The sequence below is a fragment of the Bos indicus x Bos taurus genome, chromosome 12, assembly GCF_003369695.1.
Source record: "Bos indicus x Bos taurus breed Angus x Brahman F1 hybrid chromosome 12, Bos_hybrid_MaternalHap_v2.0, whole genome shotgun sequence".
Lineage (NCBI taxonomy): Eukaryota > Metazoa > Chordata > Mammalia > Artiodactyla > Bovidae > Bos > Bos indicus x Bos taurus.
Window position 1 is genome coordinate 23,179,493 of NC_040087.1, and position 24,573 is coordinate 23,204,065.

The 24,573-nt window shown below is 42.5% G+C and overlaps 1 protein-coding gene across 1 annotated transcript in view; it reads right to left on the bottom strand.

The window, feature by feature from the left end:
* Positions 1-18,156, bottom strand: part of FREM2 (FRAS1 related extracellular matrix protein 2) — a 152,929-nt gene extending 134,773 nt beyond the window's left edge. Inside the window, exons 1-2 of the mRNA XM_027557360.1 lie at positions 12,984-18,156; positions 8,069-8,158 (exon numbers count right to left, since the gene is read on the bottom strand). Coding sequence (XP_027413161.1) covers positions 8,069-8,158; positions 12,984-18,156 — 5,263 coding nt within the window. The remainder of the gene's footprint in view (positions 1-8,068; positions 8,159-12,983) is intronic.
* Between the last annotated feature and the right edge of the window lie 6,417 nt (positions 18,157-24,573).

The window sequence follows — 24,573 nt, forward strand, 5'->3', positions numbered from 1 at the left end:
GTTCCATGTGTTTAAAAATGTGAAAGCTTTACTAAAAATCTTTTTTGGTGCCACAGGGATTTAAATTAATGCTAGGATAAGAGAATGTTCCAAAAGAATGCACAGGTCCCCCGGGGAATTGTTTATAGGAGCTTTTCATAGAATACTATTTAATTGATCCTTATATAAAATAGAGCTTCTTTTTGCCATTTATCTATTCATTTATATTAATATTTGTGAAATATTTACTCTGTGTTCACCCAAGTGTAGGCACTGTGGTTAAAGATTAATGACATCTTTTTGATTTGAAAAAGTTTCTTCTCTACTAATGAAGATCTTCACAGTAGCAAATAATCAGGATACAACATTTTTGTTATAAATAAAGACAGGGACAGAAGCACACACACACACACAAAAGGCATGACAAATTTTGTTATCAACACGTTGGGAACAGCCCTAGAGAGGGAATGACATTTGAGTTGAAAGTCGAAGAGTGATTAGCAGTCATTAGGGCTGAGGGTGGGGCATGCCTGAACAGTTACCTGAGACTGGGTTTCACATAATAAAGAGCTACAGGAGTTTATTGGAGAGAAAACTAAAAAGGGACAGGAGCGCTTCCATGTTAACATACACAGAATGTGAGAATAGGAAAATTACAGAGTTAAATGCTGAGAAGAAATCAGGCAAGAAATGCTCTGTTAAAAGGGGAGAAAAGAATGTGTGCTTTTCTCAGAAATAGAGGCACAGACATATAGAACAAACTTGGATAACAAGGGGGGAAAGGTGGGGTGGGATGGATTGGGACATTGGGATTGACACATAAAACTACTATGTATAAAATAAATCACTAATGGGAACCACTGTGTAGCACGGGAAATTCTACTCGATGCTCTGAGATGACCTAAGTGGGAAGGAAACCCAAGGAAGAGAGGATATAGGTAAAACGTGGCTGATTCACTTTGCCGTGCAGCAGAAACTAATACAACACTGTAAAGCCACTATACTCCAATAAAAAAATAAAAGAAAAATAAAAGAATACATGCTTTTTTCTTCCCACAAAATTCCAGAGTACTAGATCTGGAATTTCATTCAAAGAGGCAATTATCAAAAGAGGATATATTTTCCAAGTCTGTATTATTATTATTATACAGAGTTACCCTTGAGAAGGCGTGTGTGTGTGTGTTAGTCGCTCAGTCGTGTCCGACCCTTTGTGACCCCAGGGACTGCAGCCTACCAGGCTTCTCTGTCCATGGAATTCTCCAGGCAAGGATATTGGAGTGGATTGCCATTCCCTTCTCCAGAGGAACTTCCCAACCCAGGAATTGAACCCTGGTCTCCTGCATGGCAGGCAGATTCTTTACCGTTTGAGCTACAGGGAAGTCTTGAGAAGGCATAAAGAATAAAAACAAAAGACATGGAAGACAGTTTAGCTAAATCCAGGTGGTACAGTGGTAAAGAATCCACCTGCCAATGCAGGAGACACAGGCTTCCATCCCCGAGCTGAGAAGATCCCCTAGAGGAGGAAATGGCAACACACACCAGTATTCTCGCCTGGAAAATTCCATGGACAGAGGGGTCTGGTGGGCTACAGTCCATGGGGGTACAAAGAGTCAGACAAGAGCAAGCATGCACTCACATAGGTGATTGTAACGCACACTCACGTAAGACATCTCCTCAGCAGAAGCCACAGATGACAGAAGCACATTTCGTAACTCCAGAATCTGACCTTTTAGCTTGTAACTATGCATATGCATGTGTTGTTTGGCCCCAGAAAATCTGGATGGATGACCTATTTTGATATAATATTTCTTTTTTTTTGGCTGCACCATGCTGTTTGCTGGACTTTAGTACTCTAACAGTGAAAGTGTTAGTTGCTCAGTCATGTCTGACTCTTTGTGACCCCATGGACTGTAGCTTGCCAGGCTCCTCTGTCCATGGGATTCTTCTCTTCAGTCAAGAATACATTTCCTTCTCCAGGGGATCTTCCCAACCCAGGGATCAAACTCGGGTCTCCTGCATTCCAGGTGGATTCTTTACCATCTGAGGCAACAAGGAAGCCCACCAGGGATTGAACACGGGCCCTTAGCAATGAGAGTGCAGAGTCTTAACCACTGGATCACCAGGGAATTGCTGCATGTTCTTTATTAATATTCCAATACACATATTTCATTACTAAATGAGCATTATGACAGACTTTATAATTACGAATTTTCAGGGCTGTATACCATTTTCTGGTGTTGATACCATTACTAAAAAGCTCTTCTTATTTTTATTGGCATTTAGAGCAATTTCCAGATTGCTGTTGTTCGCATGGTGACATATCTGTGCCTACAAGTCTTTACCTCTGTTAAGCTATGTCTCAAGTGGAGTCTTACAGCCTTCCTGACTCCATCTACAACTCAGAGATGTTTCTTCAACTTCATTTTCTTAGTTTTCAACTTCACAAATAGTTTGGAAGTGTAACTGTTTCATCATAATCCCTGAGGTGATTTTTTTAAAAGTTTCTTTGTAATTGATAAAACTAGTATAAAATGGTATCTTAAGATTGATCTGATTTGTGTTTAACTTTAGAAAGAATACATTCTTCTCCACATGTAGTTAGAAAAATTACAGTATGGTACCAGGAAAGAATACTATAAATGTTAGGATACAGTGACCTTTAAGATATTCTAAAATAAAAGACTATATTCCAAAGGATGCAGAACTTGTACCTATCAGCAGATCCAATCTTCTCATAAGTAAAAGGAGGAGAGTGAAAAAGCTGACTTAAAGCTCAACTTTCAAAAAATGAAGATCATGGCATCTGGTCCCATCATTTCATGGCAAATAGATGGGGAAACAATGGAAACAGTGAGAGACTTTATCTTTTGGGGCTCCAGAATCACTGCAGATGGTGACTGCAGCCATGAAATTAAAAGACACTTGTTCCTTGGAAGAAAACTATGACCAACCTAGACAGCATATTAAAAAGAGGAGACATTACTCTGTCAACAAAGGTCTGTCTAGTCAAAGCTGTGGTTTTTCCAGTAGTCATGTATGGACGTGAGAGTTGGACTATAAAGAAAGCTGAGCACTGAAGAATTGATGCTTTTGACTGTGCTGTTGGAGAAGACGCTTGGACAGCAAGGAGATCCAATCTGTCCATCCTAAAGGAAATTAGTCCTGAATACTCATTGTAAGGACTGATGCTGAAGCTGAAACTCCAATACTTTGGCCACCTGATGAGAACTGACTCATTGGAAAAGACCCTGATGCTAGGAAAGATTGAAGGTGGGAGGAGAAGGGGATGACAGAGGATGAGATGGTTAGATGGCATCACTGACTCAATGGACATGAGTTTCAGCAAGCTCCAGGAGTTGGTGATGGACAGGATAGCCTGATGTGCTGCTGTCCATGGGGTTGCAAAGAGTTGGACATGACTGAGTCACTGAACTGAACCAAACTGAGCTCTTCAGTCTCATCTATTGAACATGCAAGACTCAGTCTGGAGAAACCAGAGGATTTGAGCATTCTGCCCTCTTAAGTCTCTCCTGAATGTGTTGAAGTTACTATTTGGGGAAAGAATCCGAGATTCAAACTGGCCTCTAGCTGCCTCATTATGCAACTTGCAAGAGGTCAGTTACCTATATCTGTGATTCAGTTTCCTCATCTGTCATATATATATTTAACCATGCTGGGAGCTATGATGGCAAAATTGCATAAATGATAGTTCTGATAAAAGATCTAATTGAAAGAATAATGACATATTGAGTATGTGTGCATGTGGTATGAATACATATGTGTGTGTATAATATATACCTGCTATATTAAGCAACAATCATTAAGTCCAAACAGAGTAGAACTCCCTGAGGTGAAAATTCTGACATTATCTATTCTTTGAATAGATAACTCTATGGTCCGGTCATTTGGTAATTGCCCCCAAGCCCTCCAAAAACTGAAAAGCAGAAACTCTGTCCTAAGCACCACCCATTAGTAGGGGATGGTCCCAGTCCATTACTAAATGTTAACAGAAAAATTCTGTGGCTAGCCAGGTTCTTGTGATAAATCTGAAACAGAAGATTTTAGTTTTCTGTTCTCCTCCCTCTCTTCTCCCATTCTTGATTCCTGAAATTAAAAGCTATATTTTATTTTTAAGATTATTTGAAGATTCTATTTGCTCTAGTAAATTTATTTAGACAGTTGCTATCCTAAAATAAATATGGTAGATTTGAAGAAAGTGAATTTAGTAGGTTGAAGAGAGAATTGGTGGTAGAGAGTTCTTGGTTTTATGACATGAGACTTTGACTTGCTTCCCAGATGTGAAATGCTAAAAGCATTTCATATATTTCATGAGAATGGTTTATAGACATGCTTACAAAATTATATAAAGTATTGATTGCTGTTGTTTAGTAGCTAAGTCGTGTCCAGCTCTTTGTGACCCCATGGACTGTAGCCTGCTAGGCTCCTCTGTCCATGGGATTTCCCAAGCAAGAATACTGGAGTGGGTTGCCATTTCCTTCTCCAGGGGATATTCTCAACCCAAGAATTGAACCCACATCTCCTGCATTGATAAGCAGATTCTTTACTACTGAGCCACCAGGATAGTTAATAAAATATTGATAACTGACAATAAGTCACAACAGCTGAATTCAATAACCAAACCCTCTGGTCTAAAAAGTCTGTCATCAAATGGATGGGAAGATAAATACCCTTGTTACTTTCTGGAAGGATGGTTGTGTTTGGGGAAGTTATCTGGTTGTTCCAAGACCTAGATCCTTCCAACTGAGAAGCAAGGCTAATCCTTGTTCATAAGATTCAAGTACCTGCCATAATTCCTGAGACATACATATCTTTGAGAAGTGTTAAATGATATCATAAATGTGTCTTCATAAACATGTCATCTAGTTCATGAAATTTACATTGTTACATTTGACCATATTGAAAATATGTGTTTCTATTACACTCTATAAAATAGGTCTTTTCTAGAGTATATTTTGGTGAAATTATTGGCTGTACAACTAGAAGATACATAGCTAGTTCAGAAAAAATTTAAAATTCTTAGTATAATATTTTTGTAGAAAGGAAAGACAATTATTTTTTTTCTCACAAATATTGCAAAAATATTTTTTTGTTTTACTTCTGTTTGTCAAAATACCTCACACTTTCCAGACAGAAGAATTTCACTCAATATTCTCTGTAAGTTTAAATAGCATTGCACTTCTCATTCAAATATTAGGATATGTTATAGACAATGCAAAAAATAAGTATCAGACTAAAAATATTTTGAAATACATATGTGACTTTTCAGTTTTTAACCTTGCAGGTCTCTATGATTATTCTGTCAAAGAGAAGTTTTCTTGTATTGGGGAAATTAAAAATAAATTCTGTTCCACCAAAAGTTGCCAGAATCTGCCTGAACCCTATAAGTAACACATTATCAGTGAGGAAGAAAAGAGTAAAAGACAATATCTCTGGAAGTTTTTGCTCTCTAATGAAACTCTAGCTCTGAAAAAGCTCCCGAAATGATTTAGTTCCTATTTCCATAAACACAGTCTTTAGAGGCTCATCCATTTTTCCAGCAAATCCAAAAATAAACCCAGTCTCTTCAGCTAGTCATTCCTCACTTAATATTTTGAAATATGATACAGCATAATGTTTTCTAATATTTGAATACAGACCAAAATTTCAGAGTAAATACTAAAAGTCCATCCAGCTAAGGAAAGAAATGTGCAAAATAACAGAGCATATATGTGAATAAAAAGAAAGAAAAAGTAAAATATATAGAAAAGCAAAAGCTATGATGTCTTGGAATTGTAGTCATCAGATTTCAAACTTTTTTGGCAATTTTAAAGAAAATGATACTTTTGTTATTGAGGTTTATTCAGTCATTCTGAGATATATACATGGTGCTTTGAGCCAACAATTTAGTCCTTAAGTTTATATTATTTATATATATATATGTATATATATATGAAAAGTGAAAGTTTCTCAGTCATATCTGACTCTTTGCAACCCCATGGACTATACAGTCCATGGAATTCTCTAGGCCAGAATACTGGAGTGGGTAGCCTTTCCCTTCTCCAGGGCATCTTCCCAACCCAGGGATCGAACCCAGGTCTCCCACATTGCAGGCTTCCCTGGTAGCTTGGACGGTAAAGCGTCTGCCTACAATGCGGGAAACCTGGGTTCGATCCCTGGGTCAGGAAGATCCCCTGGAGAAGGAAATGGCAGCCCACTCCAGTATTCATGCCTGGAAAATCCCATGGACTGAGGAGCCTGGTGGGCTACAGTCCATGGGGTCACAAAGAGTCGGACACGACTGAGCGACTTCTCTTCACTTTCTTCACTTCCTTACCAGCTGAGTCACAACGGAAGCCCAAGAATACTGGAGTGGGTAGCGTATCCCCTCTCCAGTGGATCTTCCCGACCCAGGAAACTGAACCAGTCTCCTGCATTGCAGGCGGATTCTTTACCAACTGAGCTATGAGGGAAGACATATATATATATATATATATGTGTGTGTGTGTGTATGTGTGTGTGTGTGTGCTCAGATGCTCAGTCGTGTCTGACTTTTTGTGACTCTATGGACTGTAGCCTGCTACACCCCTCTGTCTGTGGGATTCTCCAGGCAAGAATACTGCAGTGGGTTGTCATTTCCTCCCCCAGGAGATCTTCTTGACCCAGGGATAAAACCTGGATCTCTTACATCTCCTGTGTCTCCTACATAGCAGGCAGATTCTTTACCACTATGCCACCTGGGAAGCCAATAAATATATGTGTGTGTATATATACACACACACAAATATATGTATATAAAATACAAATTTGAATTACTTCAGAGTCTAATTCTAAAGTTTACTCACAGTGAAACTTTCCATTTGACCAGCAAGATTCAACAAGCAGATTAGTTTTCTATAAGTTGATTTCCTTCTCAGAACTTGGTTTCCTACTAAGATTCACTTATCAATATGTCGAATAGTAAAGTATAATTTGGTTGCTAAAAAATAAAGTTATTAAACTTAACTAAATTTAGTTGAACCCAAATTGACACTTTTTTTTTTTTTTTGCCTCTCTGGCACACACTCAGCAGATGTCATTTTTCAGAGCTTGCAATCCTGTTACATCCAATGATATTTTAAACAAGCGCTATTTAATACTTCAAAAAATAGGAAGGGTGAGCATGGAATCTTTTTGAGATAGATGACAGAACAGTGTGCATTTTTATAAAGTGTCATAAAGAAACAGATGACTGAACTGGAATTATTTCTCTCTCTCTCTTCCCTTGCACACATGTCCCCTCATTTCCTGTGTCCTATTCACATATTCTTTCTGAGGTTCTTTTGCTTCTTCTGAGAGCAAACGAGAACACAAACATCTTTATGATCAATCTAGAAGTGGCCAGTTTTCCTCCTAGGGTGAGGAAGAGAACTGAACAATGTGAGTGGCTGTCAGGGCACTGAGGGAGTGATGACAAAAAAATTACTGAGGTGACTTAGATCTCAGGTCATAGTCTATTCTCTGCAGTATTCAGACTCCACTAAGGAAAAGTTTAGCTAGACTAAGTCACTAAACTTCCCAAACTAAGACAATCATTAGACATACTGAACTTGATGAGATGAAACATACCTTTACTTAACATTGATCTCTTGGTGAATGCTATGTATCATCCACCAGCCTTAGTCCACACAGCACCCAAGCAAATTAGAAATAGGCACCCACTTTGGGCAAACACAGCTAGATAGGACATGCTTTGCAAGTGGGGCTGGCTGGTTCAACATCTTCCTGTTGCCTCAAGTAGGAAGCTTTATGCAGAGCAAAATCTGAACAACTGGACATGAGGATCCTATTTATATAGATCTTTCTCTTTAGTGCTCTATAAATCACAAGACAAAAATAATATAACTAGAACATGTATTCACAATCATTGCAGAGTAGGACTGTGTCAGATTGAGAATGCAAGATTTTCTAGAGAAAATACCAAATTCACTCCATATAAATTTAGGTGAGCCTAAACTGATACTTGATACAGATTCCTTGTATGAAGGTTGTCAAAGAGCAATGAATAAAAGCCACTCTCCTTGTTTACACTAACAGGAGAGTGAATACTTACCCCCATCTTCAACTGTAAACTGGAATATGTCACTTACGGCATTAGCCCCTTCTCTTAAGACATAGCATATTTTCATATCATCAATGTCAGCTAGAAAACAACCAAATAACAAGATGATTAATTACTAGGGCAAAACCAGTGACTCATTATGTATCGTAAGTCCTATTGGCTGTTACTCTTCTGAACCACGTTTAGGTCCTCTTCTCCTAAGGGAATAGAAGCTATCTTATTTCTCCTATCTCCAAGCCCCCTTGATTTCAGCTGTCCCTTGGAAATCTGATCCCTTACACAGATTAAATAGAGTGTAAGAGTTAGGCTATAATAATAGCAAGGTGTTGCCCCTCCCAGTGGTATTTGCATGTTCGTGCACCAAAGGAGTGACTATCTAAATACGGAATGTCAGACTCAATGACAGGTGGAAAGGGAGATATTTTGAGGCATGGCAGATTTCCTGGCACTACAGAAATCACACCCTTTGCCTCCCTGGCCCTGAGAGGACAGAGGTTCCTCTGCTTTCCCTTTAGGCTAATTTTTCTTTTCTCTTGTGTTACAGCAGGCTGTTTTTAAGCTCTCCAAATTTTTGAGAGAAAAAAAATGAAAATTAAAAAAAAAATCCCACAGATTGAAGTTACTATCATGACCCAGTACCAAAGAGAACTCAGAAAACATCTAGTAAAAGCTGAAACCTTTATTCAGAGTGAAAAATTATTCTGCCTCAGAAGTGTTTTTTCCTGCTATTTTCTATTCTAGCTATCAAGTTCACTGGTATGGTTTGTTTTCAGTATTGACTAATACGCAATTTTAAAATTTATTCATCCATTGTGTGTTTGTCTCTGAAACAATGCCACTCTTCTTAGGTGCTTAGCAGAAAGACAACACCATCTGGTCACGTGGAAAGACCTTGGTCCAGTGTTCCCATTCGATCTTTAATTCTGAAGAAAATCTAAAGGCTGTACTATAAGAAAAAGAAAAAAACACCCAGCCCTTGTATTAATGTTTTCTACACAAAAACTATAGTACTTGGGAGATAGTTTCATTAAAACAAATTACCACTTCAAGGGTGATTTTTCAGAAGTTTTCTTTTTTAAACTAATGAGAACATGAATTCAGTTATAAGATACACAAGAGTTAGATTTTCCCTCCAAGTTAGACCTAAACTATTGATTAGATGAAACAAACAAAAACTCATTTTATAATTTTCTTAATAATGCACTGTTCAAAATCTCAAGTAAAGACTTTGATTATAACAGTTATTCTACAGGTGCCTCTTTATATGAGTATATACTTTTATATATACGTATTTATATATGTGTATATATATACACTTCTCTATATATAAAATGTGTTTATATTGTATATAAGGCTTCTTTGGTGGCTCAGTTGGTAAAGAATCCACCTGCAATGCAGGAGACTTAGGTTCAATCCCTGGGTGGGGAAGATCCCCTGGAGAAGGAAATGGCAACCCACTCCAGTATTCTTGCCTGGGAAATCCATGGACAGAGGAGCCTGGTGGGCTACTGTCCATGGGGTCACAAAGAGTCAGACACGACTGAGTGCCTGAGCATATATTATGTTTATATATATATAAACACTTGCCTCTTAAGGTACAGAAGTATTAAAAAGATAAAAACCTGATAGCCAAAATACTGTCTTTTTTAAGTAAACTTAGGATAATTAACTAGATTTTCTTCTTGCTCTTAAACTTGCATCAGATTTATTTCAGTTTATCTACACAATCATTTCATGTTTTTTTTTAATTCTAAATTAATTGACATTCCTGGTAACCACACCCTAGTTACCTTTAGGGAAATTTCTGAAAGTAATAAATTATCCCCCATAAGATATTATTATGTATTTGTCATAGAGAAAAAAATCCTGGTACTTGAGACCTGAGGTGGACAGAGCAAAGAAGCATACCTCGACAAAACATGAAGTTTGAAAAGAACAAAAAAAAATTCCCTAATTTGTCTAATTCTACCTTGGTTACTTTTCCTAATAGTGAAAGTTAATAAGTTTTTTTTTTTTTTTTCGTCTTAGGGACCATTTAGTCAATCTGTTTGGCAATAACCTTCCCAAGCCATATATGCTAAGTTGACTTAATTTAGTGTATTGAAAATCCATCAAAATATTGTTCAGCTTGTCCCTTCATGAAAAAACGAAGAAAAAGACAGCACAGTTGTCACTTCAGACACTGCTTCCACTTCCTCTGGCAGAGGATGAAATGGTTAGATAGCATCACCGACTCAATAGACATGAATTTGAGCAAACTCTGGGAGATAGTGGAGGACAGAGGAGCCTGGTGTGCTGTAGTCCATGGGGTCGCAAAGAGTAGGACACGACTGAGCGACTGAACAACAACATTACTTCCTCTACTGCAAGAGCAGCCATGGTAACCACTATAACGGAGCTTTCTCCGTTTTTACTCACTCATCTAATTTCCATTAAACTCCTCTGAATCAAACACCAGCCTCAACTTGTTGAAATGAGTCCTGTGTAATTAAATAAAAACAATTTTCCTATGTTCAAATTCGCATTCTCATTGGAACATGATGCTTTCTCTTAAAATGTAATCTTAAAAACTTATATTCACTTTTTATAATAAACTCACAGCTACTCTATATTTACAAATGACTATAAAAAGCAATCACGGTGATTCCAAGTCAGTGACAGAGCAATGGTCTGTACTGAAATAGAATGATTTAATGGCTCAGTATTCAGGAAATAATATTCCAATATTTTGAGCTGTTGCACTTGGCCCATGGAATTTAAATTAAATATCCTTGCCCTATTTTCATTCAGAAATTCTTTTTTTTTTTAATCACTAAAATCAGATTCTTTTTTCTGGTCACAGGATTCGTTTTTCTGATCACAGGATTCGTTTGAAGTAACATTTTCGATTCTCTGAAGAATATCCTTTCACTATTCCTTGCATCCTCTTTCCTTTCCAAGAAAAGAAACCAGTGCAAGAGCGCATGCATCTCTATCCTCAGAAAGCCTTCACACACAAGTTTCCTGCTGGTCTGGCATGACACTTGGCACCCAGTTTTCCTGTCCCTGCAGGCCCTGGGATATATATTCAGGCTTTCAGCCAAGAATCAGGAGGTTGAAGGGTAGGGCTATTTGCCAGAATCTAAAACAGAGAAGCAGTTTACTTTACACTCTGCGACATCCATGTTTATTAAAGCATTTGTTATCTAAGAGTCTAACACTGTTACAGAACAATAACACTCCCCCTTGGGAAGCCCTGGGGTTTAACTCCATCTCGAACCCACAGAGCTCACACAGGAGAGATCTGGTTTCCATTCTGACAAGGGTGAGATTTTCATGAAAGCAACCCAAAGCTCTTTGTAATGAAAGTTGCACATTCTAGAAAACAGAGGTCTAACTCCCAAGCCAGCAGATTGAATGGGCTTCTCCTTTTAGTCACTGAGTTAACTCTGCACAGGTCACCTGCCCTTCCTGTCTCAGACTCTGTGGACACACAAAGAAAATTGAGGTTACAAAAATGCATTCATCTCCGAGAATGCAGATGCTTGAGGCGATGCAGTTTGTTACTGTGTTTGACACAGGGCAGAGAGGAGGTCTGAAATGAGAAAATAATTTCCTCCTACTACGAATTTTGTTAAAATATCTTTAGGCTCTTAACAATGAACTGGATATATATTTTGGTGATGGGCTTCCTGTCTTCTTGCTTGTGCTAAGTCACTTCAGTCGTGTCTGACTCTTCATGACCCCAGACTCCTCTGTCCGTTAGGTTCTCCAGGCAAGAATACTGGAGTGAGTGGCCATGCCCTCCTCCAGGGGTCTTCCCAACCCAGGGATCAAACCCGTGTCTCTTACGTCTCCTGCATAAGCAGGCAGGCTCTTTAACCACTAGTGCTACTTGTACTGACATAATCATTCTAAATGTAGATATGTGTTTACCCGTTATATCTTTGGACAGGTGTTAGTCTCATAAAATCTTATAAGAATTCTAAAATCTACAAAGTAAATATAAATGCATCTTTCTATTTTCATTACAAGGTTGTTAACAACAATAATAGTCTTAGAACAACCCTCCAAACAGCAATCAAATTAATACAAATTGGAAGGGTCTATTTGAATGGTAACACACTGATTTGCTCAGTCATGTCCGACTCTGCAATTCCACAGACTATAACTCGCCAGGCTCCTCTATCCGTGGAATTTCCCAGGCAAGAGTACTAAAGTGGGTTGCCACATCCTACTCCAAGGGATCTTCCTGACCCAAGGATGGAACCTGTGTCTCTTGTGTCTCCCGCATTGGCAGAAGGATTCTTTACCACTGTGCCACCTGGGAGGCCCCTATTTGAATGGTGGCTGGTAATAATAATAATGTGGATTCAGAAAATTTAGAAAGCACATCCTTCTCTAAGATGCTAACATGCTTCATGTCTTCCGCATACAAAACAGGTTGCTCAGAGGGAAAGTGGGGCTGATGGAACAGGGTTGAAAAGCCTGTTTCAAATTTAAGTCACCAAAGTTCAGCTCTTTCTTTGGCATCTTAGCTTATATTTTCAAAATACAATACTCCTACTAATGAAGGTCACTACAGTGGGACATATGGCAAGAAGGGAGCTGTTCTCTGACGAAACAGAGTCCCTGTATTTTCGCCTTTCCTTTATTTCCCTTTCCTTCTCTTTCCTTGGACTCTATTTTTTAATTTAATTATTTTTTGGCAGCACTATGTGGCACGTGGGATCTTAGTTCCTGGACCAGGAATCAAACCCACACCCCCTGCATTGCAAGCATGGAGTCTTAACCACTAGACCACCAGGGAAGTCCTCCCTGGCCTCTAATTTGATGCTCTACTTACAAAGTTATCAATGACAGCCGTATCTCAAGAAGTAAGACTTGGAGTGCCCTTTGATTATAAAGAAAGCAGAGTGAACCGTACCTTGTGTAAACTCAGTCACACTGTGGTTGCCCTGGCCCAGGTTGAGGAGATACCCATGTCGAGGGGCCTCCGTCACAATAAACCGGAGAGAAACGTGTAAGCTGTCTCTGTCCTCTGCTTTCAATACTTTACTTGTGATCATGAACCCCAAGTGGCCTGTGGCCAGAGTGCGAAGTGTAGAGGCCCCTTTGTTCACGACAATTTGGGGGACTCTGTTGTCAACAGCTAAGATCCGGATCTTCATTACTTGGGGTCTTCTTGTTTCAAATACTGTATCAGGAAAAACATAGAAATCTGTATGGGAACCATCAGTCACTGTGAAGGAGAAGCTGTCTTCACTTGACTCGGTACCGTCATGTCTGTAGCTGATTAAGTTTTCATTCAAGTCCTGCTTGGTAAAAATCATGGCGGGTCTGGTATTGTTGAATAGGAGTTGACCATGAACAGGCACTTGGGTGACAGTGAATTTCAAGAGTTTGTCTGGAGTATCCCTGTCTTCCACAGTGAGTTCAAAGGGAGTAATCAGCTTCTTTTCACCTTCGCTGACAACCAGGTTATGGATGGTGACCACTGGCTTTTTGTTGTCCACATCGCTGATGGAGATACGGAATGTCCGGAAGACAGGGTTACGTCCATCAGTGACCTGAAACTCAAAACTGTCCATCTTTACCTCGTCATCAGCTGTGTGGATATAGTAGATTTTATTGCCAGCCAGTTGGAGCTGAGTGAAAGATGTGATAGACACTCGAGGCTGGTCTGTGCTTTCTAAGTGGCCTCTCATGGGAGCCCTGGTGATGGTAAAAACTAAGTTTTCATCAGGACTATTCAAGTCACTAGTGCTCAGTAGATCTGTTGTGAGAGTGACCTTACCACCTTCTTTCAAGGACACTCCTTTACTTATCACATCAGGGAAGACAATGTCAGGGCTTCCAATAGACACATAAAAGTAGCGATCTATGAGGGCATTGATTCCATCAGTCACGTCAAATTTAATTAGATCCCGAATGCCCTCTTGCCCAAAATGGACATACTGAATCAAATTGCTGTCTACTTCATCCTGGGTAAAATTCATGCCCAATGTGATATTTTCAAAGACACCTGTAGGTGTTTGTCTCTGTAATAAGCCATGTCCTGGCCCATAACGAATAATGTAAACCAAGAATTTGTCTTCAGAATCTAAATCAGTTGCCATTAATATTCTGTTGTTGATAATTTTGGTTTCCCCGATTTCTATTTCCAGTCCATTATTGATGGCCATCCTAGGGGTCTCGTCATCAACAGGAATAACCATGATGAGGACTGTCTTTTCCACAGAGTGCTTACCATCTGTGAGTTTAATCACGAAACTGTCTTCCTGAGTCTCAGAGTCATCATGCTCATAAATGATGCTGGAACTCTCTATGATCTGGTCCAAGGTGAAGCTTTCCACCAAAACGGTGCCATTTATCAGCTGGTTCATGATGTGACCGTGGGTGGGAAACTTGGTGATAGTGAAAGTTAAGTCATCCGGGGGAACATCAGCATCAGCGGCATTGAGGATGGGTGTATCAACCACCAAACTCATGCCTTCCATCACCAAAAATTCCCTGATGAATATTTCTGGCTGTTCATCGTTGGTGGGAATGATTACAATGGGGAAAAAATGTCTCTCTGAAAAGTTAATGCCATCAGAACAGCGAAATATAAATCTGTCTTCCACCGGTTCTACTCCTTTATGGACACTCTGGACGTAGTTTATATGACCTTGCCTGAGATCTTTCAGAGTGAAAGCACTTACAGCAATTCCTGCTCTTGATTTTTCAGAGCCAGGGGCTGGAGAGATGTTCTCCACGTAACCCGAGGTGGGCTGAATGACGATGGTGCACAAGATGTCGTCATTGAGAGAATCCATGTCTTCAGCACTTATGTGCATTGAGGTTATAGCACTTTTATCGCCTTCCAGAACGATAAACTGCTCACCTACAGAGATTTCTGGGGCCTGGCTGTCAACAGGGAGGATGGTCACCCACACGGTCACTCCTTGGATAGTGTTACCACCTATTCTCCATTCTTGAGACATATCCGACAGACTCAGGTTGAAAGAGTCTTCTTTGGGCAAGAGACCTATCTCCCCGCTTGTGTGAGCGTAGACGACGGAGCCCTCCAAGATGTCTCTTTGGGTAAACTGCTCTGCTGGAACTCCATTGACCAGGATTTCTCCATATAGGGGTGGATCTTCCAAGAGGAAAGTCAACATCAAATCATCAGCGTCCCCATTGGTCCCCCTGATAACATTGGCCGTGATTTCAGTAGCCCCGTTTTCTAAAACGTCTAGATAGGACCCCAGAGTGCCTGCAGGAAGGCTCAGCATGGGCAGCTCACCGTCCATTGGCCGGACATTCACTCTGAGAGTGATGGGTACCACGTGGTGTCTGTCACTGACCTCCAAGGAACAGCTATCGGTCAGAGACTCAGCCCCATTATGGGCGTAGGAAATCCGACCCTGTTTTATGTCCTCCAAGTGGAAAATCCCACCGACATGCAAGACCTGTCCAGACAGCTTCATGTGGCCATGTTTGGGCACCTGTATGAGAGTGAAGGTGATGTGGGCCACATCAGTGTCCACATCATTCACACCCAATTCAGTCTCACTCAGGATGTGATGGCCCTTCTCCTGAACGGTGAAGCCAGTGTTGAGGATTTCGGGTGGCTGGTTGTCCACTGGCTGCAAGTAAAAGGTGAAGGTGCCTGGAGCCACGTTCCCAGCTCGGTCCTCCACCTGGAATTGAAACTGGGCCACTCGGGCAGCCACTCCCAGCTCCTGATCTGGAGGCCTGTAAGCAATTTTATGGTGGTTGACCTGCGCTTGTGTAAAATGGGCCACAACCACCGAAGGATCATCGGTCAGGACCAAGGTGCCCAACGGGGCTGGTGAGTGGTTTTCATCTGTGTCCATTGGGGGCTGGGTCACCGTGTAACGGAGTTCTCGGTCATCCGTGTCCAGGTCCGTGTAGCGTAGCCACTTCTTCCTCAGTGGTGTGAGCTGGGATTCCTGTACCACCATCCGAAGGGGACAGCCGCTGCCCAGCTCGGGAGGGAGGCGGTCCACAGGATGAATGCGTATCATGAACCTCTGTAGCCCAGACTTATTAGGGGGGTCATGGTTATCCTGGACACGAAATGTGAACTGGTCAATCACTGGCCCAGGACTGTGGGGCCCAGAGTGCCTGTAGAAAAGTCTCCCCTCTGTTATGTCTCGCTGCCGCCACTGTGTCACTGTTTTCTCATAGAATATTCCCTGTTTTCTCCAAGGGCTCCCAAGAAGCATCTCCTCCCCTTGGGGAGGATGGGTCTGGCGGAGAAGCAGATGCCCTGCTGTGGAGGAAGGTGACTCGAGCACAAAAAGCAGCAAAGAGTCCTCTGAGTCCATGTCAGTTGCACTCAGAGCTTGGGGCAGGATGGGCACGGTTTCGCCCTCTGCCAGCGTCAGCCCTGTGTTGGCATTGAGGACTGGTGGCTGGTCATCCACAGGCACTAAGGTGATGGGGAACAGAAACTGCACCTGGTGCCTGCGTCCTCCGTCCACCATTCGGAGCACGAGGTTGTCACTTAGTGAGCCATCTTTGTCATCGTGATGGTAGACCACTCGGCCGGCTGCTAGCTCCGCTACAGTAAAGGTCTTAGGGGCAGAGTTGCCATTGGAGGCACCCAGAAGGACGAGGTGACCGTGCCGGAGCCCGGCCACCACCTCCAGCTGTACGGCCTCTAAGTCATCTTCATCACTGATGACCAAATTTTGTGGTCCACTGCCTGCAGGGCCAGTGAGGGGCCGAGACTGGCCCTCGTAGAGAATGAGACCAGTGTTCCGGGTGACCACTGGAGCCAGTGTGTTCATGGGCTTCACCACTACCATGAAGGAAAAAGGATCAGAGGCAGCGCCTTCTGGGTCCACTACTTCCAGCTCGAGTTCAAAGAGACGCTCCTGGTCAGAGTCTTCAGAGGGGGGCTGATAGGCAATTTTCAGGAGGTGCAAATCCCTCTGAGTGAAGGAGGAGAGGGGCAAACTGCGGTCGTCAGTGCTCACCAGGAAGCCCTGGCCAGGCTGGAATGGAGAGGTGAGATTGAAGATCAGCAAGTCTGGGGCACACTCCGCATCCTCGGCTGCCAGCATGTCTGGGGTCAGGGCGGTCAGGACAAACTGGTCCACCTCCATCATCATCATGGCCACAAAGCTGGGCTTGGGGGCGGTGTTCTCAGCCCCTCCTCGGATTCTCACCAGCACTTGGAAGTGCTCGCGTTTCAAAGCCGGGCTGCCCACAGGAGACCCTCGCGATCGCAGCTCCACTACCATTGGCACCCAGTCCCTGTTCGGAGAACGACTTGGGGCGGTGTGGCGGTAGCGCACGCCCAGTTCCTGGAATGCTGTACAGTCCATCAGGAGGGGCTCCTGGCTGTCCCCCTCGCTGGCCGAGCCCGGGACCTGCGGGTAGTGAAGGAGTTCCCCGTAGCGAGGCAGCGCGCCCAAACCAGGCAGGATGCCCACGCGACACTCCTGGGTCTCAGGCTGGTAGGCGAATTCCAGGCTCCGCGCGTCCAGGGCATTGCTGGTCCCCAGCAGCTCCTCCACGACCAAGGGCAGGTTTCGCGTCACAACCTCCAGCTGGGTGAAGACCACCTCCACCTCCAGCACCAGCGGGAGCACGGCCGCCCCACCCGGCGCGTCGTAGCGCAGCTGCAGCCGGACTCGATCCCGCGACGGGCTGCGCGCGCCCAGGTGCGAATAGCGCACCTCTCCCGCGCCGAAGTCGCAGGGGAAGCGCTTGGGACTCAGGCGGCCGGGCCGCTGGGCCAGCGCGTCATTGTCTAGCACGGTCACTGCGCACCGATCCCCCGGTTGCACCTGCAGCACTAGGTCCTGCAACGGATCCAGCCAGACCTCACGGCCGAAGGGCACCCGGAGCCCGCGGTTCGCCAGCACTATGGCTTCTTCGGCGGGGACCCCTGCAACCCCCGCGAGATCCGGGGACAGCAAGGCCCGGCCGGGGTCAGGTGGCTGTGCCCGGACGCGGCTTACCAGTGACAGGAGAAGCAGCAGCACCAGCCCGGACGGCGTCGGAGGCGTCGGTGGAGATTTGGTGGGGTTTCCTGCGGGGCGCGTGCGCGCGGTGACCCCGGGGGTCCCGGTGGCTTGCATGGTCCGGTTGTGACGGCTCAGCCCGGTCCCCTGGAGAGCGCACTCAGTCCCAGTCCCGGGCTGGAGGTGAGAGCGTCCTCCGGAAAGTGCCAGGAACTCCGCACGGCGCCCGCGGGGTCTCGCTGTAGCCGAGGCTGGACCAGAAGGATGGGAAAGTGGCCCGGCGCGGTCCAGGCTGGAGCTGCGCTGGGAGGCTACACCATCTCGGCCGGCCTAGCTCCACGGCTCGCGGCTCAGACGCGCGGAGAACTGAGTCTCCTCCACTCCTCCTTTCCAGGTCCCGGGACCCTGAGCTTTGAGGGAAATCCCACCCCTCGCACCCCCTTACTCCAGTCCTCCCAGGAGGCCAATCGTGAGTCCGGGGAGGAGGCCCCGAGACCAGGGTTGGGTAGCGACTCCTGCCAATCAGGTCCTGGGGGCCGAGGCGGGGAAACCGCGCGCAGGGGAGGAGATAGAAGGCGCAACAGGTTGTCCTGAAAGTGAGGGGGCTCCCTTCTTTCTGGGCTGCTAGGGTTGGGACTTCAGCCTTCTGCGATCCACGAGAACCCCCAGTTTACCTCCCACTCCCCAAATCCAATGGGAACCCGTTCAAGGAATGTTTATTTCTCTCTGCAATTTGCAAACCCAAGAGGCAAGTTAGAAGCAACGTGGCTGGAGTTTGAATCAAAACCCAGGGCAGTAAAGGGAGAAACGCGGGCGCAACTTTGCATAAGAAGGAGAGCTGGAATTAAAAGCAAAACTAGAGGAGACGGAGCCTCCCCTCGCCCTCTGCTGTCTCCTTGTAAATTACGACGGGTGCAGTTCTCGGGACTGGTGAGATTTCAACAAGTCCCCGGTTTGCAACCAAATTTCATAGCGAAAAGAGAAAGAGGCTTTTGGAAAGGGTGAGAAATGCAGTCAGATCGAAATCGCGAGGGTCGCCCCAAAGAGTAAGTTCTGGGGAGTGTAGCCCCAGGCTCTTCCAAAGCCCGCTGTTGGGGCAGCTGTCATTAAAGACGTTCCTGTTCCCTTCGCAGTAATTAGACCAAGTACGAACTAAACCCGCCTGTCAGCATCACAGTTCTTGGCATGCCGAGAGAACTGATAAATATCCGGAGGGCGAGCTAAAATAGGTTAGCTCCCTTCAGGCAGCCGGTTTTGAAGCCTGACTCGAGCTTTGCCTGCCCCCTTGTGTTTGTCAGGTTTCAGAAGTGCGGAGATTCCCGTCCGGAAAGGTTTTCTAATTGCTCCTCTCCTCCTTGAACCCTCACAATTAAGACGCTACCGTTTGCACATTTGTTCTTTAAGCAGTCTTGCTTTTCCTGAGCAAAATGTTTTATTTTAAGTCACATTCTTTTCTCTCCAATAATACAAATCGGATAATTGGAATATCAAATTGAAATAATGGTCATTCTGCCCTTTTTCTGCTCAAGGGTATTTTAGATTTGGGGGTGGGGGTGGGGAGGGAGTGTAAGACAGTGTTAAGTCCTTTTACATTTTGGTCCAAATTGAAGATGTAAGATACATTGTTGTTTAGTCGCTAAGTCGTGTCCGACTCTTTGCGACCCCATGGACTGTAGCCCCACCAGGCTCCTCTGCCCATGGAATTTTCCAGGCAAGAATACTGGAGTGGGTTGCCATTTCCTTCTCCAGGGGATCTTTCTGACCCAGAGATCAAACCAGCGTCTCCTGTTTGGCAGGTGGATTCTTTACTCCTGAGCCACCAGGGAAGCCTTTAAGATGCATATGGGGTTACATTTCGGTGAGAAGCATTTATCCGTTTAACCGTTTGGTGCTTTTATCCGGAGTTCCTCCAGCTTAGGTTTTTGATCCCTACCTGCAGCATTGAGAGCTATTTTCCAGGACCCAGCACCACTTCTACATAAGTTTTGTTGAGTGATGTCAGAGTCACTCCAGGAAGCCCACTGGGCAGCCTCTGCGCCTGGGAGTGGAGAGGGAGAGAGTTTAAGTGAGCCTCTTATCCAAACAAATAACATTTTGTTAGCCTAATATGTTTCAGCCTATTGTACTTTGAACTCCTGTGTACAACTCATACATGCATTTTACAATTTAGTACAAAATGGACATCCAGGAACACAGAAGGGATGTGACTAATCTTTTAAACATGAGAAAATCCCCACCCAACTCTTCATCAATTTCTGATCTGTTTTGGTATTATTATTTTATAATTTAATATCCTTGTTTATTATTATGTACAGAATTCAAAAGAAAAATTCTATGATGTTCTGTTCACAAAACGAACTGGAAGATGCCAAATGAAAAGGGACATCATTTTCAGAATATGGTTCTTTATGTGTTTTATTTCAAATCCTGGTTATGGATCTTGATTGAAAAATGTCAGGCATCGTGATTGTGGGTTCGTTCTGAGAAGTGAGACCACCAGCCTGACCCCTGGTGCTTCCCAATGTCTGGAGGGCTTTCCTTTCTTCCTTTTAAAGTCCAACTCTGTTTGACTTGCAAGTAATGATAAGATCAGCATTTGAGGTATGGCAGTATGCCTGAAGGGCAGAGTTCAATATTTTGTTTCATGGTAAGAAGAATAGAGGTCCACATTTATTTTCAAGTAGCCTAAGGAAATCAGTAAATTATAATTTTTTTGACTTTTTAATTTAGCTTGCCTTGATTGAGGTGAAAGAGTGACTCTTAGAAATTATTTTTGGTAAATATCTTGGGTACTTGGGTTTTTTTAATTACATAGAAAGTGACACATACGTTTATTTACTTAAATGTATTTTGCATTGATGATCATTGACAAAATAGTAAAATATTAAATTCTCATCTGAAAGCAAAGATTATTGATAGTAATGATCCCTCATTAGGATAAATACCTCAGTGTTAAAATATTTCTATACTTAAATTGGCAAAGAAATATTTTATGACCAACACTTGCAAATCTTAAGAGATAAAATAAGTTGACAAACATGTAGTTTTTTTAAAAATACCAAGCTTAAGTCTTCAGTTCTTGCTTTTTAAAGCTTTTGAACACCTGCTGTATATATTCTGGGGAAAATATCCTTTACAATAAATTTTTAAATTTATTTACTCTATGGAACACACACCAGAATGTCTCTTCAAACCAACTTAAAGCTAAGTTTATTGATTGTTAAAACTCAAAGGATCTCTGACCTAAGGTTAAACACCCAAGAACTTCTTGTGTTGTAAAATAAAAGATGCAGGCAAGATATTCAGGTAGAAATGGGATAGAAGGTTTGGGGCTCTTAAGTCAGATGCACTAAAGACACACGTGGTCACATTTTGATTGTTCAGAGTGGTTTCTCGGTTTATTTCACCTCTCTTATGTTCCGCTACTGGCTCAAGAGACTACTAGAAGAGATTGCCTGATAGGCATCTTAAAAGTACTTACAGACGAGTGATTAAAGTTTTAGGTAAAACATCTGTAATAGTTCTCAGTAGAATTTTATTCTTTGATAGTTTCAGAACCACAGCTTACTATAAATCCAAACCTAACTAATTTCAGAGCGGTGCTAAAAGGGTAAACAGCCTTGTGCCCGTTGACCAAAAGCTGGATTTCAGCCTTGGCTCTGACATCCACTAAGTGACTTAAAGCAGCTCCCCTTTGTTTAGCAACCAGTCTCCTCAACTATAAACCAAGGCTCTCAGTCTTTGTGGACAAATTCCTCTTTGGTAATATTTTGATTTTTGGTGTTTGGTGCCTTAAACCAAATTTATGGGTGACCTTCCAGTTCCTTCTTTATGTTCTATGCTCAGAAGCAATAGTTATCATTCTTGCTGGAAAGACTGACTCAGCTAATAAAAAAATATGACTACTACTTAGTTAGAAAATTAGAAGTCAAAGCTCATGCCCTTTGACAATGAATCAACTGTTTCTTTTTAGATAATATGAAACAATTTTTACATTCATTGACATGGGTAGCTTACATACATCATTAAGTAACTATATTTTTTAATCAAAGAGAAATTAAAACCTAGCAATACAAAACTAAATTAAAATTCATTAGGAGGATAGATAAATTTTCAAGATGAATCTATTATAAGGTGATACACATAGTGTCATATATACCCAATCTTTTAGATAAAGCTATGCTCAAATAGGGGTTTACTCTGTGGAAAAAAGAAAGAACACTGGACTAGAAGCCAGAAACCCTTGTTTTTTTGAAGCTGGCTTTTCCACTTACTTGCTTTGAGCTCTGGACAAGTCACTGTCTGCATCTCTAAAAAAAAGTGATTGGAGAGGAGAGAAGGAAGATGAAAATATTGCCTAGATTTTCCTCATGATGCTATTGGAAAGGTGAAATATTAATAATAAAATATGCATGTGTTTATGTGTATGTATATATGCAAAGTTGAAATAAAGAAAAATGATCATTGCTTTCAAATACCTTTCTATATCTAGAAATATGTAGATATAGATTGATCAATAGAGATAATATTCCAAATTTTTACTAAGTAAAGATGGCAAACTCTTAGTTTCTCTTTGGTTCTCCTTATCTCATTTGCTCAACTAACTTCTTAGTATCTTATATCCTGACCCAGGAATCGAACTGGGGTCTCCTGCATTGCAGGCGGATTCATTACCAACTGAGCTATCAGGGAAGCCCCCCAAAATATTTGGGTCAGTGTGAAAGTGAAAGTCGCTCAGTCATGTCTGACTCTTTGCAACCCCACGGACTATACAGTCCATGGAATTCTCCAGGCCAGAATACTGGAGTGGGTAGCCGTTCCCTTCTCCAGGAGATCTTCCCAACCCAGGGATCAAACTCAGGTCTCCTGCGTTGCAGGTGGATTCTTTACCAGCTAAGCCACCAGGGAAGCCCTATTAGTGAAAGTGAAGCATTTGATTGTGATCATAACAAATAATAAATCCTAACCATGTCTATTAATTGTTCTATTAGTTTTCCTCTCTTGCTTGGATTTCCAGTCTTTATAATTGCTTCCTCTTTGATTAAAATCTTGCTTAATTTTTCCTATTTTATAGAAAAACAATGTCCCTCGGAAACAGCAGCCCCTCTCATTTCTCAGCCCCACACATTTCTCTCTTCCTGAATTTTTTGAATCATTTGTATCTACTGTTTCAACTTTATCACCTAACAGATTTATAAACCTGCTACAAAGTGACCTTCACCCCTCAAGTCATCCAGACCATGACTCACCTCATTCTCTACAGCTGTGAATTGTAGAGACTCTATCTCCACAATGCCGTTCACATCTGTCCTCTGTTCCCACTCTTATCTGTCATCATCCTAGTTCAGTTCATCATTTATTTTTCTTTTTTTTTAACTTTCTTCAAATCCCAGTTTCCTGGCTGTTATATCTGCCATTCTATACATTGCTCCAGAAAAAAAATGAAAGTTCTTCTTTGATCATAAGCATTTTGCTAAAATTTCTTCTAGGCTTCCCATTGCCTGTCAAGTAAGACACACTATCTTCATCTCTATATTTTACGCCAAACTCCATATTGTTTGGGTTTCCCTGATGGCTCAGGTGGTAAAGAATCTGCCTGCCATGCGGGAGATCCAGGTTTGATCCCTGGGTTGGGAAGATGCCCTGGAGAAGGGAATGGCAATCCAATCCAGGATTCTTGCCTGGAGAATTCCATGGACAGAGGAGCCTGGTGAGCTACAGTCCATGGAGTCACAAAGAGTCAGACACGATTGAGCAAGTAACACTGAGCCACTGTGTTTAGGGACTGGACTTTCCAACACTGGGTGTGAGACAGCAGCTCTGCAAACACCACCTCTGCTTCTTTAAGATTCCAGATGTCACAGTAGCAACTGACCAAATGAATTTTCTCTCTCTGTCACTGTAAACTCACACATCCAGACAGGAGGGGATTATCCCAGCTTAAGTCACAGGCCCACATTCTAGCTGCCAAGGGTACAGGGAACCTGTGCGTCTGGTGTTTTTGTCCTCCTGGTGTTGAGTGGCTCTCTTTACACTAAGATTCACACTGCAGGAATTTCTCACTCAAGAGAAAGAAGCCAAAGAAGCTCCAGGGAGCCAAATACAACCACAGCACATCATAGTAGTTAAGTATCAGTATTACCATTTTATATTTGAGAAAACTCTTCCCTGGTGGCTCAGATGGAGACACAGCTGGGTTCATCCCCCCTCCCAAGTTCATGCCATTAATCACCAAATTAGAATTAAATAAATTTGATGAGATTAAAAATGAATGAATTACAATTCAAGTCATCTGACTACTGCTAATTTGTTTTTTCTTTTACATTCTGAAATATGCCATTAAAAAAAACACACAAAAATCCTTGAAGCACATTTGGCAAAGGCTTCCTATGTTTCTATTATTCAGGCAAAGGCTTACTGAGCACTGCAGAGAGGAGAAAGTGGTGCATAATAGCATCACATTTTTTGTTTTTTAATTTGGAAGATAATTGCTTTACAATGTTGTGTTGGTTTCTGCTATACAACAACATGAAT